General features: G+C 39.3%; 1 protein-coding gene across 11 annotated transcripts in view; it reads right to left on the bottom strand.

The window, feature by feature from the left end:
• The window catches only part of PCLO (piccolo presynaptic cytomatrix protein), a 367054-nt gene extending 352710 nt beyond the window's left edge, over positions 1-14344 (bottom strand). For all 11 annotated transcript variants that reach the window (XM_074573366.1, XM_074573367.1, XM_074573371.1 and 8 more), the window contains exons 1-2: positions 13850-14344; positions 6436-7690 (exon numbers count right to left, since the gene is read on the bottom strand). In XM_074573366.1, coding sequence (XP_074429467.1) covers positions 6436-7690; positions 13850-14091 — 1497 coding nt within the window. In that variant the 5' untranslated portion in view covers positions 14092-14344. The remainder of the gene's footprint in view (positions 1-6435; positions 7691-13849) is intronic.
• Positions 14345-14369: the final 25 nt, after the last annotated feature.

The raw sequence follows: 14369 nt of genomic DNA, 5'->3' as shown, positions 1-14369 counted from the left end.
AAAAAGACTTTAACACAGCTCCATGCACTGCAACAAATGCTGATTGCATTCATTAACTATATCTAGGTTTAATATACTAGAAACACGTGAATGATTAACAAAAAAATCTACCTGCAAATCAAGAGAGCAGCAAAGGGAAGGTTAACAAAGTTCATCTGTGCTGCACAGAGTGCATCGGAGTGAGTATCGCTGGGATTTGAAAAGGGATTACGCTGTCTGGTCGGAGCAGGGCTGGGCCACGCTTCCTGCCCAGTGATTACCCAGCAAACAGCATCTCCACATCACGTGGCCTAACGTAGTAGTAAATTACAGTTGCTGAGCAACAGCAATACTGGCGCAGATGGCTCACTGCAGTTGACATCTTTAGCTATGCAGATTAATTTATTATTTACTCCTGTTAAAAACTGGACAGGACAGTTTTCTGGGCTAATGAGTAAACACTCCAACATATTGTAGAATATTGCCCAGTTAAAATATTGAGAAACTATTTGTTGTGCATAGGTGTTTGCTTCTTTCTATGTTTTGCCCCTTTTCTTACAAGAAAGAAAAAAGGAAAAAAAAAAACCTAATCCACAGGGCATCAATCCTATTAATACATTTAATCCTAAATGTAAAGCAGAAAGGTAGGCACATAGTCTTCCTCAGAGAGAAACAGTCTGGGAGTGTGTTTAAGAATATTCCACAGAGAGAAACAATATTCTATACTTCCATAACCCTTCTATTTGAGGATCTCTACAATTTTTGCAAATGCCTATGTAATAGTTCTAGCTAGGGGCAGAACTAAAGGAGCTATACTAACTTCATTTCATCACAAAAATTGTGAATAATCTCCACTGCCATATAAATTGTGATGTTAGTAACACTGGAACACCCCAAATACTCTTTGGACGAAAACAAATATTTCACACAGAAATACTTCAAACTTTGATCATTTTAAAAAGACAACTAAACAAGGCTTGTTTGAATCTTCGCTCTGATCAGTTTGAACCCAAACTAAACTTCATCCTCTTTTATAGAACACCTCTAGCTTTACTTCAGCTCAGTTTGGAGTTGATATCTAAAGTAATACTTTGAGAAAGTTTAAAAAGTGTTTTATTGGGGTTTAACTCATTTCTTTACTATTTAAGACTATAACAGCTGCTGATCAGATTCAAGTCCTTAGTTCTCTCTGTATTTTGTTTTGCATTACTTATAACACCCTGAAAATCCACACAAATCTACGTTTAAATAGGGCATACAGTTTCAAAGCTATTTTTCCTGGTATTAAAAAGCTTAGACTTTGTGGCATGTCACTATTCACGGTGACGTCAGTTTTATTTTTGTTTATATGTCATTTCCAGTCCATGTTGCATTCTGGTTCTTATGCACTACTGCAATACAGCAGGGTCCAGACTGTACACCACAGGGAATATTTCAATTCAATCAATAGCTTCCTTTACTATCACGTAATCAAAAAAGATTCAAGAGTCATTTCTATTAATTTTACTGTAAATATAAACAAAACTTATTTGGATTCACCAAAAGAATTACAGTCAGCTTCCTTATATGAATAGTATTTTAAATTATTACATATTCCTTTCCCTGTACAAGCTAATACTACTGATAATAACTGAAAAAAAAAATGCATTTCTGCATTATTATGCAGATTATTATCTGCTATTATTATTTCTGCTTAAATTCTCTTTAGTTAGTGAAAATACTTCATGCCCAAGTATGCACTAATGTTTAGGATACTGGGGGATTCAGGATGTAGATAAAAACAAATACAAATACTGAAAATCATTATGAGGATTTGAACCAAATCATGACATTCTTAAATCACCAAAGGTTATGGTGTACATAAAAATGGAAGCAGAACGAGCAAAAATTCAAGGCTCTAGTACCTACAGCAACTGATACAGAGACTTTTTTTCCTTTTAGCTCTACCAAAAGGAAAATAAAATAAAAAAAAAAAGATAGACATCTTCCCCAAAAATGTTCCACCAACAAAAGAAAATATTTTCAGATTGGGTTACAAAAATTATTTTTCCTGCTGAGCTGAAAAATAAAGGCATAGATCCAGTAAAATATTCTACTTGATCTGAAATCACACACTCCACTTCAGAAGACTTTTCTTTGGGTTTTTTTTCTTCTTTTTTCAATTAGGATTAAGTCAATTTTGATACCGACATGTTGTTTCAAAACCAGTCAGAACCAACAAAACATTTTTTAGAACTCACTTTGCCTCCATCCAGAAGAGCTTTTGGCAAGCAATCAAATCCACCATCAATATACACATCTTCACATTCTCTGAATGTGCAATTTTCAGCAAGTATCTAAATAAAAAATTATACCTGGCTCCAAGACTAATTTTAAATGGTCTCTCAAAAGCATACGGAAACAGTGGATGAAAAATGGACTGACGTAGATAAAATGCATGAAAAATGATCCCTCCTAAAAACTACCTAGAAGACAGGCATTCATTTATGCGCACATACTCATCAAGGGTAGGCTCGTGGAGCAGAGCTCACATACAACCAAGTTTCTGACATTAACAGCTTTAACACTCCACTTGATCACCCACTTTACAGATGTCCATCATAAAGAATGTAATGATATATTTTTACAGTTCAAACCATTTTCAGGCTGTGTTGCATGCATCTTCCAATAACTAGTTCACGGGGTTGAGTTTACTCCAGCTATGGAGCATATGCACTGATCATTTGGATTTAACTACAGTAGCTCATGTGTTTTGCCTTGCTTTACCAAAAACTATACGTAAGTGTTTAACAAAATGGATAGCCCCTCAGATATCTTTGCTCATTTTCAGAAAGACTACTCCTATTCACATGATCTAAAGGGATGAATCTTTTTTTGGGAGGTACTCATTTCTGTTGTTAATGGCTCATGGGAGTGGTTTTGGCAAAATAATTTTTTTTTTAAATTAGAAAAATAAATCACCATGTAATAAAATAAATACACACCTGCTACAAGGTTCTGATGTATGTGAAAGGAAAATGGAATAGAGTACCAGTCATCAAACCTGTTTATATAATTTTTTCTGTTACTTTATGCAACTGTTGCTAGGCAGTCATGTGCCATGGTGATGAGTGGAGTGTGAATACCTAGACAGATGAGAGAGGCATATGTTACCGAACACGTTATGTATGGTGTGTTTTCTCTCTCGACTTCTGTACAAAACCAAGAGTCCAACTACTGCTTTTTCCCAAGGGGACCACAACGTCAGATGGTTCAGAGAAATAGTTCAAGGGGTCTGACCTTGTGGCAATACAGGTATCGCTTTCTGCTCTTAGTTACACAGTTCTCTCTAGTGAGTTAAAACAGACAGAGTGCATGTACTACTGCCATTTTAAATAGAGATTTAAAAGAAAAAAATTAATAAAAATTTTAAAAAATCACTCTTTATAATGGTTTTACAATGCATGCACTCCACTTCCTGAGCCAGCTTGTAAAGCCTGCTATATTCTTTCCAGAATCAGCTACATATATAGAATATAGAAATTTAGAAATATCTATATTGTTAAAGTAATTCACTCAGTTATGAAGACTGAACTATCCTGTAAGAAATGTGTAAGAATATCTTAAGAAGATAGTTCAAGCAGCTGTACAGGGGAGAATGTTAGAGACAAAATTAATACAAATTCTTTTCTAAATAAACGCCTTTCACTCTCCCCACATCCAATTTGAAATTATTGCTTTCCAATCAGTAATGTGTTTCAACATAAGCAATAAAAACAGTGGCTATAAAAGGCATGGGAAAGGCACAACACAGGATTACAGAATCATCAAACTTGGTAAAAAGAACAGCAGGAAAAGTCAAAGTATAACAATAAGAGGTGAAGATACAGTCAGTAAGTGCACGGGTAAGAGACAAAGACTTTTGGTCAATAACAATTTAGGAGTACTTAAAATAAGAGAAGCCAAAAGAAAAAACTTGCACCATAATCAAGAAAACTGATAGCTAAGACACAAACCATGGTTTTCATGCTAGATAGGAAGGAATGTGTAAACTACTGTAAAGGAGGGATCATAATTTTTTGTTAATAATCTAAATATTGAAAGAAAAGGGAAACTAGAAGTTTGAGAATAAATCAAGTGGAAACCTTTGCAGCTGAAATAAGTCAAATTTTTTTATGTGCCAGGGCAGGTTCTATTACTTCGCTCCAACTGTTCAGTAATAAAGTCAGATGTGATTTTTGTGGCACTTCACCGCAGATTGGAGCAGGACACCCACAATGAAGGTTCAGCAAGACAGCTGGTGGCGCAAAGCTGAGCAAATGAGAAAAGTCTGAGTGGGAGTCGGGAGTTTGGAACTAATAGCTGAATAAATCAGACGTCCAATACCTTCATTTACTGAAATGATTTTATCATGAAAAAAATGCATATCCTGTGTTTATTTCAATATGCAATATGAAATTCAAATCTGCTTTTACATATGTATGCAATCAGTTAGTCTTAAATGCAGCTGTATTTATTGTCTTAAAGTCCTGAATTTCACACTTACAGAGTACCCACTTCAAAAACTAGTAGTTATTCATGGAATTTACAAATACTTTGAGATCTTACATAAACTCTCTCTCTCAAAATCCATTTCATTTGAACATCCCAAAGTTGTTGACCATTTCCATGGGAAATCTTAATTTTTTAAATGAAGACAAACATGGAACTCCAAGAGACTGCAGGAGCACACTATAGAAATAAACAACTCAGCACACACTAATAAACGTAAGAAATTTTGATCTAAAAACATTGTCAGAACTTGAAAGTAAAGTTTTCTTACAAAAGTTCCTCTGATTTTAACACCAATGCATCATATTTCTTGTCCATTATACATAAATATTATATTTTTTATACCCCAAACTGTCCAGAATGACATGCTTTATGACCCTTCCTCATATAGGCCCTGATAATATAATCTTTGAGCACCTGGTTAGTTGCAGACATTCTGAAATTTCTGCACATGGCTGTTCAAGTCACACCTTTTCCAGTCCAAGCACTAATGCCATCTATCTCAAGTGTGAATTTCCCTAAACTCAAACAGGACAATACAGTCCTAAACGATTCAATTTTTCTACCAATGGTTAGTCTTTCAGGTTTGAATTTGCAATTTTAACAAGAAATCAATAAATAATACACTTACTGGATGCAAAAAGCCTGCTGTTTGTTACCAGGTACCTACCTAAAAGTATCACTGGAAAGAAATCTAACTGCTAGCAGTGTTTTTAAGTCTTTGTGGTATTGAGAAAACAAGTTGCCCAGAGAGGCTGTGGAGTCTCCATCCTTGAAAGTATTCAAAAATGGCTATGAGCAGCCTGCTTTAGGTGACCCTTCTTTGAGCAAGGGGTTGGACCTTTCAGAAGACCCTTTGAGCCTCAGGGATTCCTTGATTCATTTGTAATCCTAGGGATGTTATTTGTCAGATTCAAAATATAGTAGCAGGATGTACTTCTTCCTATCAGCATCTCTGATCAGCTGAATGAATACCAAAACAAGACAAAAATAAGCTTTCTAAATACCCCTTCTGGCTATTTATCACTAGTTAGTTTTCGGTGCCAGGTCTGCTATGCTTGAATTTCTATAAATTGATAAAACTGTTGATACTGAAAACAAACCCAAACTACATTGCAAGTTTAAGATTAGCATATCAGGATGTATGAGAAGCTGTTCAAGCAATAAGATGACATCAGACATTCATATGAAGCCTTATTCCAAGCAAGTAAAGAACAAGGATATGTATAAGCATATAAATCAAACTAACTCAAACATCAGGTTAAATAAGTTCATTTGAAGCCCTAATATTACTTCCTATGACATTTCCATGTTATACAATTATAGCAAGAATGGTGATCAAGGTTAGAAACAGCCCACAGAGATCTCTTCCTTAGCATCCCACTAGAATGAAATAACCTGAGTACCACTAAGTCAAAACTCATGACTCAGGCTTTCAGCTAATGAACACTCACACAGTTACAAAGCAAATCCACCCCACATCCTTTTCCAAAACACACACTGAGGCTATGAAGAGTCATTTTCATCTTTTTCTTTTTGCCAATTTAGTTCTTCTAGCAGCCAATTTTACTTATTTATAAACATATTAGACTATTGTGGTCAGATTATAAATGTAACCAGCGAGTGCTGGAAACCAAGCAAAATGGCAAAAAAAGTCACATTGGAGTTCCTCCTCTTTATATACGAAGAAAAGAGAACACACTTCTAAACACTGTACAAACAGAGAACCATTACCTTCTTTTATTTGCCAGTTTCACCCTTTTTACTCATAAGCAGTTTTCCCAAAAAGCATGACTTTTGTCACTGAACTTGTTATGACCTTAAGTGATGATGACGCTACATTGTAACACATCTGATGTTTCAGCATAATGAAGGTAAACTTAATTTTGTGCTCTGGTACCAAACACCGGTTTAAAAACTACTCACCTCTGTTATATGAGGATTAGGATTGAATCCGCACAGGCTGCAGACTACAGTATGACACTGCGTGCACGTGTTGTAATTGGCCTTTTCTGGAGTGTGCAGCAGCAGTTCGGTGGTTGTGCAAAGAGGACAGAAGGTTTTCTTTGGGGCGGCCTCAGCGGGTTGGGTTGCACCGGCTTGCTTTTGCTGCGAGGGTTTCTCAGGCCCTGGTTGCTGGCCCGGTGGTTTTGTAAGTCCTGGTTGTTGTGCTGGGGGCTTTGTGGCCCCTGCAGTCTGAGAAGATGGTTTTGTAGCTGCTGCTTGTGGTGGCACTTGCTTTACAAGCCCTGTTTGCTGTGGAGGTGGCTTCCCAGGTCCAGTCTGTGATGGTTGTTTTGCAGGTCCTGTTTGCTGCGCAGATGGCTTTTCAGGTCCAGGTTGCTGAGAAGGCTGTTTTGGAGGCCCTGCTTGCTGGGAAGATGGCTTTACAGGAGCTCCTTGCCGTGGCGGCTGTTGAGATGGTTGTTTTACAGGTCCCGGCTGCTGTGATGATGGTTTTGTGGGAGGTGGTGCTTGGGATGATGTTCTAGCATTGTCTATTTGCTGTGGTGATGGTTTTGTTGGGCCTGATGAAGGTTTTGCAGAAGTTTGTTGTTGAACAGGCTTCGTTGGTTCTGACTGTTGGGGCTGAGATTTTTGTGGTCCTCGTGGCTGGGGTGGTTGTTTCGCTTGTTCTAGCTTAGAGTCTGCTGGGTGACCAGGGCCCGGTTTCTGAACTTGCTTTGGTTCCCCAGGCTGCTGCTGCTGAGGCACTGGTTTGGAAGACTCAGTCGTCTGGGGGGTAGATCTTACAGGTCCTTGTTGTTGAACAGCTGGCTTTGGAGACTGTTGTTGAGCTGGATGTTTTGCAGGGCCCCTCTGCTCCTCAGGTTTCCCTTGCTCTTTCTGGGTAACTTTTTGTTTCCTACCGGCTTCTTCATGAGCTGCATCTGAATCTGATATCAAATCAAAAGGATTGAATTTGTTCACAACTGAAGTGACTGCACTCAACGGATTGGCGTCTGAGAGAAAACTGGGCATCATACTTGGTTTCTGATCTTCTTTAAAATCAGTCCTGGATTTTGATTCCTTTAGACTAATAGAAGAAGGGCTCCGTCCAGGTGCCCGTTGTTCTGTCTTCAGCACATCTACTGTTCTGCTTTTGCTTAAACTTGGTGGTCCCGGATCTGGAGGCTTACCTGGTTGCCTGGGATGGCGGCTTGTATCAAGTTCAGGGTGCCTGCAGACAGAAAAATGTAGTAAAATTGAAATAATACAAATTACTAGAAAAATCACATAAAAGAAGATCTATCTGTGACCCTGTAACTGCTCTGGTAACACTGGGAAGTTTCTCAGGTGCTTAAGTGCTTGCAAGACCAAGGCTTAAAACGTAAGGTGCATATAAAAAAATATTTAAATATAAATTATTGTACTATAAAGGTCTATAGAAGTATTCAGTCACAGACTGATTTATTATTTAGAAAACAAACTAATAAGACAACAGTGTTTAACCAGATAATTTTCTCCTCAGAAATCTGAAGAACTCAAAGCTACAGCTTACTATTTTACCTAAATCCAAATGACTAATTCTCCACTCTATCCTTTGGATACAAACATGGGGAGACAGAGAAGACTAAAAGAAGTGTCAGAAAATTAGCAGATCAAAGCACAACCATACAAGAAAAACACTGCACAATACAAAATATTTATGTACTTGTGCTTTGGCTACCTGTACAAGATTTGGATATATTTACAATTCAATATGCAGCAGGGATTTAAACTTCTAAAATCCAGGTACATTAAGAAGTATATGCTTCTCTTTAAAGTATTTACTTTGCCAACCATTCACTCACAAATCAGAAGACTTTTCAAACAGATAAAGCAGATGACAGTTCACAGAATTAGTCCTGAAGCTACTTTTTTTTTCCTTTTTCAATAGAACTACTATAGAGCTTCCTCCCAGCAACATCTCAACAATTCACACTGCCCAGCAATAAAAAGAAAATCTCTCATTAGACAGGGATTTTTCCCACTTCTCTAACAATAGAATTTTGCTGTGTTTCCGTACAGAAGAAAATAAAACTAAGAATGTAAGAACGAAAATCAAGATCATGTCTTCATGCGTAACATAGTATTCTACTTCTTGCTATACTCAGCTACATCTGGAGGAAATAATATTGTATTCAATGCTATTGCTAAAGGATGTAGTATAGTATTCTACTCAGTGCTATCACTGTACTTTTGCTGGAAGATAAGGTGTTCTCTTCAGTGCCACAACAGTGTTGCAAATATAAAACTTTCAGTTTTCGCTTTAAGAAATACAGTTACTCCGTTACTGTGATCTTGTTTTTTCCAGACGTGACATTTCTTCTTGGGTATTCATGAGTAAAATGAACAATCAGTCATTACATTTAACTGCATTCCTTGACTAAAAATAAATAAATAACTTCAAAATTCTGTTTGAGTTTTATCAGAAATATGCAGAAACATATATAGTAGACACATTGAAAAATATATTTTACACTGTTAATGTTACCATGGGTTTACTGTTATTTCTGATTAAATATTTAGAGTTCTCATTACAGACGTAGCAATGGAAATGTAAACGGACAAAGCTAAGCGGTACCCATTTCTTTGCTCATAATTCTCACAACATGTGATTTTCTCACAATCTTGTATCTGATGTTTTTGTAAATTAAAAATTTCCACATTAAATGCTTGTTAAGGACAAACTATTTCTAGCCTTCCATAACTCCATTTACCCTTCCCTATTCTTGTAAAACTATTGGTCATAATACTGGGAAGTTTATAACCCTAATGTGGAACCCACTGAAGTGAGCAGGTGTGTTTCCATTGGTGTCAGTGAACATTGATTAACTCTTTATTCATAAAGAGAATAATTCAGAAAAGTCCAATGATAATCTAATTCCTTCAATTATTTGGCATTTTTGCTTGTTACAGGAACAATTTTATACTCTATTTAGCAACTAGGTAGGTTTACCTGCACTTCTGTTTCTTGCTATTTAGATAAGCACTCTAGTTTTATCTGAAGAGGTACTGCTTACTAAATGAAATCATTTCAACTATTCTGTCAGTGGCAGCCTGGTACAGTTCCAGCATTTATGTTTGCAAGTGTTCAAAATGTTGGAAGGCTTCATTCAACAATGCTAAGAGTGACAACGGAAAAAAAGAAAAGGATCAGTGGTACTATTAAAACTCTGGTTGGGAAACACGGTACCATGCCCAAACCTTACAGTGTGAAGGCGGAAGAAAAAACCCAAACCCTAAAACTGTTTTTAGAAATTGAACTTGGACATTAACAAGAAGAAGTAACTGTGGATCTCTATTGGAACAGAGCTCTCCTCCAGCTTTCATTTTTATCAGAATTATGTGCTCCATAAATTTCCACCTGATCAGATGTCAGGACTTGAAGTGAGATTAAAACCCATGAATCTAGGAAATAAAAACCCCAGATGATTCTGCAAGGCTGCTGGTGTATTCTGAAGACCAGACTTGTCTTGCCTTTATACATTAACAATGTTTCTAAGCAATGGAGACAGAGCATGATTAATTAGCGGAAGAAAAAGCCTTGAAAAGACAAGCTTCTTGAGAAATGTTACTTCTATCAAAAGCCAGGACTTGCTCCATGTAGTTATAGGTAGCCAGAAACTGAAGCTTTCTTTTCTAGAACTATTTTGAAACCAGCTACAGACGGATATTGAACAATTTTAATTAATCTGGAGAATTAGAAATCCTCCAAAGAATTCTTTTCTTTATTTGACAAGAATTTTCTTATTTTTAAACCTTTTGAATCATTAAAAATCCACCATTGTTTTAAAGTCTTCAAACCAGACTCAACAAGAAGAATCATTTAGTCTTCCCTCACCTAATTCTCTTCTTTATGTTTCTATGTTTCTCCTCACTTTGGCCTTGATTCACAGAGCTCATCTTTATTCATTTACATTAATATTACAGCCAAATCAAAGCTTACTTTGGAGTCAAGAGGAGATTTAACAAAAAGACTACTGGTCTAGTTCTCAAATACCATAGCTATAAAAACCTATTTAAAAAGGCATGTCTTTTTCCCATTCATCAGTATAAATAATTTGAGAGAGAAGTGCAATAATCACACAACTCCAAGACAGTTAGATAATTTTCTTATCTACAAACGAGATATGTGCAAATTTATACATACCCCTGGTGGCTAACTTTTTTTTTTTTTAAGTAAATAGAGTGATGGCATTAACAAAACCACATATTTTTTCTCAAAAATACACGATAAACACACTTTATAAGTGTGACACTCAGTAAGACTTCTTCGCATTTCTGCTCAAAATGCAGTATTTTTTTTTTTTTTACTACTAATGTCTATTGTGAACAACTTCATGAACTGGGGAAAAAAAAAAAAAAAGAAACAACCCACAAACAACGCCCAAAAAACCCCCGACAAAAAAATATCACAAAAACAACCAGCTGCATTAGATGGTGCATATATGGTGCATATATTCAGTTTGGTCATCTAATCCTTTCAGATGATGTGGAACAATTCCTCAGCAAGTGGACACTGACACAGTTACAGAGTCATTCAAGGAAGCTAGAACTGGAACTTGCTTACAAATTGGCTGTGTATGTTTCAGCTAAACTTCCTAACCATGAATTTTCTGAAGACAGAAAACTGAAATAGGATAGAATGATTTCCATATGTGCTAAGCATCCCAAACTCTGACTGGAACCCAGAGATATAAAAGTTCAATGAAAAAAAAAAAGTTCATTTGATTTAGGCAGTTCACTTTAGGTTCTCTAGATCTAAATGCTTATATTAAAATGCATAATAAATATTAATCATATCTATTTAGATATTGCATTTTCGAAGGCTTAAAAGCTTGAAGCCTATAGAAGTTCTAGAAGCTACAACATGTATTTGATGGTGGTAAAGGTGCAACTATGTTTCCTGGTACATACATTGCTTACTATTAAAAAGCCTGTAGTTGCAAAACCTGTTATTTCTGGATATCATCCATCATGAATTTGTAGTTTGGGAGGGGAATGAAAGCATTTGTAATCGAAAATACTTATTAGTCTCTCAGGTAAAGCTAGATAACAGCTAATGTTATAATGGAAATCACAGAGGAAAAATCCAGTTAACAACATGAAAAAAACTAAAAGACAATGCAACAGGGACACTGTCATAATGCAAGGCTATATAAACTGGAAGCCAGAATTCCTCTTCTGATCACTCTTTCAGTCACTTAACGTTTGGACTGGCATAACCATACTAGGAAAAAAGCTGTTGGGAACAACAGTTGTAAAGCATCTTTTCCCGCATCTGATTTCTTTGGCCACTCTGACTTCGGGGGGAAAGGTTGAAGCTAAGGAATCTGAGTCTCAGCAGGCTGGTTCTTTACTTAAGTTGAAGTCTGGAAGAGGCTGATCCTTAGTCCTTAGAAGAGTCTTACTCTAAGGGTTTGGATCAGGTTCTTAATAATTATTTCCATCATTCATCATAGATCTCAATAGCAAGGAGGCATGCAAGAGGAGCAAGCAAAGTCACAAAACAAGAGCAGAGACAAGTCGTAACTTCATTACAGTGCGACAGGCACGAAGATGCTATGATGGGAACTGCTAAAACCACACAGGAGAAGCTAGTTGATAGGTTATTGCACTGAATGTTAAAATGTCAACTTTAACTAAAAGTTAAAAGGCTGTAATTCGCAAACATAGAGTGCCTTTACTTTAAATGGAGAATGGAAGTAAGGTACGCTAACAAGATCAAAGTAGTTTCTGATATCATAAATATGTTTGTAGGAAAGCAGCCATTTATAAATGGACATAATAATATATCACAACATTATAAATATTCACATTGCAATGAGTTTAGTCTATTCTAAAATCTTCCAGCAACATTTATCTTACTTTTTGCTGGATGATTAGCATGAAACAATAAACTTTTAAAGCCTTTGTGTCTTTGCTCATAGACTGTCATACAAAAGGGAATTTTGAGCTTAGTTTCACAGAACTAAGCAATATGTTTTGTTGTTTTTTTTTTCCATTAACATCTATAGAAGCTGGGTAGAGCCCCGAACTGAATGGAAATTTATATTTTACATACAGCATTAATACCTGTTAAATAATCATGCAAGACATAAAATAGGAAGATTCGATTTCCAGTTTAAAAAAAAAAAAAAATGGAGACCATCATCTCAGGTATAAGCCAAATGACTTCAGTAGTTTGCCCACGGATGAATTTGGTCCCACCCTCCTTGCTTCTCTTCTTCTAGGATTCACTTATATAAACCTGATATTATATAAACTCAGTATGCCTTTATTTAGGGTGAGGTCCATACACAAGAACCGTGTTGAACAGTCAGTCGAGGAGGCTCCGTTCAGCATCCTCCTTCCACGACAAACAACACACCCAGCCCCGCAGAGGGAGAGCACTGGAGAGGTCGGCCTTGGATGACGGGCGGGGAAGACGGCGAGTTCAGGACCGCGGACAGCGGCCCGGGCGGCCACCGGGCGGGGGAGGCCGACACCGCCCCCGCGGCGGGAACCGGGCCCCGGGCCCGGGAGGTGAACGGGCTTGTTGCACGTCGGGCAGTGAATGTGCTAAGGGACAGGGAAGGAAAGGGGAAGGGAATTTCCCTAGCCTTGGCAGATGCACAAGGAGGAAAAGCCATCACTATCCAGAATACTGAATCCCCTGGCAATCAATTTAATCTATTATTTCGCCTCTCTTTTCCCTTTCAACAAAAAAGAAAAGGGGAAAAAAAATCGAGAAGAAAAATAAGGGGGAAAAGAATAGACTGAAACAGACCTCCTTAATCCATGACTACTTAATGAAGCCAAATGCTAGTTGTAGAGGTTAAGAATTGGCAGAGTAATAGCTAGCAAATACATTATGCCCCAAAGCTTTGAAGGATTCAACAAGAATCGCTCCAGAAAGAACAGCTTACAGAGCCCATCAGCCCTGGGGAGAGCTTCCCTGGCTACTATCTGTGGGGCACTCCAGCACCGTAAAGCACACACACACAGAGAGAGAGAGAAAACCGAAACGCTGTCTGCAAATCTCTCCCCTCCCCAGACACAGAAACTACCCGTGCTCCGGATCCGTGCGAAGGGAGGGGAAGGGGAGAGGGCGAGGGCGCAGCCCACTGGAACCGAGAACGGCCGTTATTATTAGAAACCACCGGAGTGGGAAACGCTGGAGAGTGTCGGCTCCATCCATCCTGGTGTCCGCACTCGTGCAGCCGCCCCCTTCCCTCCCTCAGCCAGCAAAATGCAACGCCTGCTCCCGATGCAGCGGGCCCGGATCGCGTTGCCACTCGCCCCCCGCCCCACCGCGAGGAGACGGGGAAGGGGGGAAGGGAGGAGCGGGAGAAGGGAGATTTTCCGTGCATGCCTTTGCATGGGAAGCGGCTCCGCGCCGGCGAGGTTCCCTCTGGGCAGCCCCTGCGCCCTTGACATGACAGCGGCGATTTGCCTCCTCTCCTCCTCGCTCAGCTGGCTCAGGTCCGCCTCCACCCCGGCCGGGACCAGGCGCTGCAAGGGGGCCGCGGGGCCGCCGCCATCCCCGGCTGCCGCCGCCCCTTCGGGGAAGGCGCCCAGCCCTTCGCCTCCTTCTAGGCTCGCCTCGTTGCCCATGGCCGCCGCCGCCGCTCCCCGCTCGCCTCCTCTCCCCTCGGGCACAGACCGGGCGGGGGGGCGGCTCGCCGCCGCGCAGCCCCGCTCCCCTGCGGGAGGAGCGGCGGGCGCTCAGGGCTCAGCGGTGGCTGCCGCCGCCACCACGGCCCCGCACGGCAGCGGCGGCAGCAGCAGTGTCAGGGCCGGACTCGCTAGCTGCTGCCGCCACGGCTACCGGGAAAGTGCGGCGGCGACGCCGCCAACCGCCCGCCGCTCGGCGCAGCGCATGCTCCGGGCGG

This window comes from Larus michahellis, chromosome 1 (genome assembly GCF_964199755.1).
Source record: "Larus michahellis chromosome 1, bLarMic1.1, whole genome shotgun sequence".
Taxonomy (NCBI): Eukaryota; Metazoa; Chordata; class Aves; order Charadriiformes; family Laridae; genus Larus; species Larus michahellis.
This window is presented reverse-complemented; position numbering and strand designations above follow the sequence as displayed.